This window comes from Anopheles cruzii, unplaced genomic scaffold (assembly GCF_943734635.1).
Source record: "Anopheles cruzii unplaced genomic scaffold, idAnoCruzAS_RS32_06 scaffold00500_ctg1, whole genome shotgun sequence".
In the NCBI taxonomy this organism is placed as follows: domain Eukaryota; kingdom Metazoa; phylum Arthropoda; class Insecta; order Diptera; family Culicidae; genus Anopheles; species Anopheles cruzii.
In genome coordinates, this window is record NW_026454102.1 from 1 (window position 1) to 4,233 (window position 4,233).

General features: G+C 43.1%; 1 protein-coding gene across 1 annotated transcript; it reads left to right on the forward strand.

The window, feature by feature from the left end:
- Positions 1-1,891: 1,891 nt before the first annotated feature.
- Positions 1,892-2,946, forward strand: LOC128276101 (zinc finger protein 253-like; the record flags this gene model as incomplete). Its single annotated transcript, XM_053014570.1, has 2 exons — positions 1,892-2,370; positions 2,782-2,946. Coding segments are annotated over 2 exons (644 nt in total), but the record flags the coding sequence as incomplete, so codon positions are not given.
- Positions 2,947-4,233: the final 1,287 nt, after the last annotated feature.

Sequence of the window (4,233 nt, forward strand, 5' to 3'; positions counted from 1 at the left end):
GGCGATATTTTAATCTTTGATAAGTTTACGTTCTCCAGAAATGGTTGAATAGGTTTCTAAAGCAAGAGCCTGAAACAATAGCAGGGATGAAGAAAGAAACGAATGGGTTTTAAAAACATTGAACAATCTGATGCAGGCATTGCAGATCAAGACGGCTACCGTTTAATAAACGGATTCAAATCAAAAGTAGCCCTAACCTTCAACATGCAATCCACAATCCAGACCTGCCAACCATTGAGAACAGTGGCCATTCATAAACCTTGGAGTGTGTGAGAAACCCCTTCTCAGTTTAACAGAACCATCTGAATTAATCAAAACAATAGCTGATGATCGGGTTAAAGTTTTGTTTTGTATCAACGATACCTAAATATACTATAGTGTACACGTGTTTTCGATTAATTTTTTATTGAATAAAGTAGTTTCTCATCCTCGTACTAAATGATGGTTTAACATTATTCGAAATCATTCATTCACACAACTTCGATACACCCTGTAACTGAATTTTTCAGTTTGAAACGAGCAGCGGCTCTCTAATAGCGGCGGCTCACTCACAGCGGCGGCTCTCTCATACCGGCGGCTCTCTCATACCGGCGGCTCACTTACAACGCAAAGCTGTCAAAACTCGACTGATTGTCAAAAGGCAGAACCAAGCTTTGTTTAATAAACAAGTGGAAAGTGGACGACGATTTTACAAAATCGCTTAAATAAACGATTGTAGTGAAAATGGAGTATTCGGCATTGATTAAGAAAGAGGATGATGTTGAGTAAGTCAGTGTTCGACAAAGATTAAAAGGTATAATAGCGAATTATTTTCCAGAAGCGCAAAAATATGTCGATGGTGTCTGTCGAACGATGATGCTTTGGATGCTCTAGCAAACGACGACTCCGGACAATATAAACTTCAAAAGCTCTCCGAATGCACCGGTGCTCAGGTAGTACTTTTGTTGAAACATTCACCTTGTTCCACAAAGAAGACTGTTCTATGAGACTGTTATTTTTACAGATTAATATTTTTCCTGGAGTTCCATCGTATTTGTGCACGATGTGCGAATCGCGTTTGAAAAAGATGGATCAGTTTCATACAATGAAAACAATGATATGGTCGATAAATTTATCGAACAGCAGAACACTCAAGACCATCTCGACCACTCTACCGAACAAACAGTTGGCACAGATTTGTTAATTGAAACTGAAGTTACCTCACCGGATGCAGCAACGGATTTGCACTTGAATAAGAAGTGTTGTACTGTTCATGAAGCGAACAAGACATATGAATGTTGTGGCCACATACCTGATGATTTATTCGAGGCAGAGGAAAATCCAATTGCAATCAAATCAGAGGACGAAGAGGTCGAAGAGCAGCATCAGCTGCAAACAACGAATGATGTTTTGGAACAGGATAAGCTCAAAAGCCCTCACAAAAAACAAAAGCACCATTGTCCTCATTGTTCCGCAACATATACAGCGGTAAATAACTTAAATATTCACATACGCACTCACACTGGCGAAAGGCCTTATAAGTGTAAAGTCTGTGACAAAGCGTTCAAGTCATCAGGCAACCTGGCAGTACATTCGAAAATATATAATAAGGACCAACAGCATCAGTGTCCTCGTTGTTCAGCTATGTTCGCGCAGCTTTCTAAATTGAAAATCCACATCCGCACTCACACCGGAGAAAAGCCATACCAGTGTAAAGTCTGTGATAAAGCCTTCCATTCATCAGACTATCTGGCAAAACATTCGCAAATTCACAACAAGGGCGCATGGTGTCAGTGTCCTCATTGCCCTTCAAAGTTTCGCAGTTCATCACACTTAAAAATTCACCTACGAACCCACACCGGCGAAAAGCCATACCAGTGTAAAGTCTGTGATAAAGCCTTCCATTCAGCAGGCAATCTGGCACTACATTCGAAAATTCACAATAAGGACAAATATCACCGGTGTCCTCATTGTTCATCAAGGTTCGCACAGTTATCTACTCTAAAGTATCACATCAATACTCACACCGGCGAAAAGCCATACCAGTGTAAAGTCTGTGATAAAGCGTTCAGAGCACCAGGCGATTTGGCAGAACATTCGAAAATTCACAATAAGGGCCAACAGCGTCAGTGTCCTCATTGTTCATTAAAGTTCGCATACTTGTCTAGCCTCAAGATTCATATCCGCATTCACACCGGCGAAAAGCCATACCAGTGTGAAGTTTGTGGCAAATCCTTCCGTTCATCATCATTACTGGCACAACATTCGAAAATTCACAAGGACCGCACAAAGGACCATCAGTGTCCTCACTGTTCCTCAAGGTTCGCACAGTTATCTACTCTAAAGTATCATATCAATACTCACACCGGCGAAAAACCATACCAGTGTAAAGTCTGTGATAAAGCGTTCAGAGCACCAGGCGATTTGGCAGAACATTCGAAAATGCACAATAAGGACCAACAATATCGGTGTTCTCATTGTTCATCGAGGTTCGCACACTTGTCTAGCCTAAAGATTCATATCCGCACTCACACCGGCGAAAAGCCATACCAGTGTACAGTCTGTGACAAAGCCTTCTTTTCATCAGGCAATCTGGCAGAACATTCGAAAACTCACAATAAGGACCAACACCATCAGTGTCCTCATTGTTCATCAAGGTTCGCAAGGTTAACTGGTCTCAAGTATCACATCCGCAAACACACCGGCGAAAAGCCATACCAGTGTAAAGTCTGTGACAAAGCGTTCAGGGTATCAAGCACACTAGTAAAACATTCGAAAACTCACAATAAGGACCAACAGTATCGGTGTCCTCACTGTTCATCAAGGTTCGCACACTCATCTAGCCTAAAGAATCACATCCGTAAACACACCGGCGAAAAGCCATACCAGTGTAAAGTCTGTGACAAAGCCTTCTATTCATCAAGCGATCTTACCAAACATTCGAAAATTCACAACAAGGGCGCATAGTGTCAGTGTCCTCATTGCACTTCAAAGTTTGCCCGTTCATCAGCGTTAAAGATACACATCAGCCCATACCGGCGAAAAGCCATACCAGTGTAAAGTCTGTGACACGGCCTTCCATTCATCAGGCATACTAGCACAACATTCGAAAATTCATAATAAGGGTAAGAAGGATAAATGAGTACGGTGGAATAAGAAAAATTAAAACTGAAATGTATGAAATAGCAGTTATCAAAAATTTACAAACAGCAACGACATGAACCATACCAATAAAATTAATTTTCTTCAAAAACTAGGTTTTGAATAAAATGAGAAATCTTTAAAGGAACGACTCAAGAAGGATCTTCTGAAGGAGAAGGGGTTCTCATGACATGACCAGCCCTTCGAGGCTTGGCAAGCCGTATATGCCGCTACACTAGAGAAGGTCTTAGTTCGTACAATGCATCGCTGTTGGCTTCTCAATTGTCCCTCCACACGTACTCCAAATATCAGCAAAAAGTTTTAGCTATTCAGCTATTTATCACACAGTAACATTAAGTTCGTGTATTCTTCACTTATAACTGTTTAAAGTCATATCATTTTGGAATGCGAATATTATATGTACTAGTGTGTTCAATGAGTTCGTATGGTCGATAACAAAGGGGGCTGCTACGAGCCTAACTTTTGTTTAATATTGTAACGCTAGTTAGCAACGCTCGCTGGCTCAACGGTCAATCAGCGGGTACACCAGATAACGACACGCCTGGACTTGCTACAACATCCAGCAGAACATCCGTACACCGGAGTACACCAAGACAACAAGCAGATCTGCAAACCCATTTACGTACATCCAACTGTGGGCGCTTGTGGGGATCTTGGTTACCATTTATCGCCGGTGACGTTATCGCCCCCTCCGTGGGTCGGTTCACTACCCCCTATCAAGCACACCAACACAACTTATTCTAAAAAGTACCATTTATTACAATAAAATTCTTATGACTAGTGGGGGCTACGACCCTCGAGACGGTTACACATTACAAACGCTGGGCAATCGGCCCTCGCACGCGGTCACACGTAAAGGCGCTGGGCATCGGCCCCTGTGCACGAACACACGAAGAAAACGCTGGGCTTCGGCCCTTGTGCACGAACACACGACGAAAACGCTGGGCATCGGCCCTGGCGCGCGAACACGGTCGCGCTGATCGGACAGTAAAAAAGGCAGGCCGTGGCCGCAGAAAAAGGAAGGCGTCCGTCCACGGTGACGGGCCTATGAGAAGAAACGCGGGCCAGTGGCCCGGTGACGCGTCCGTCCGC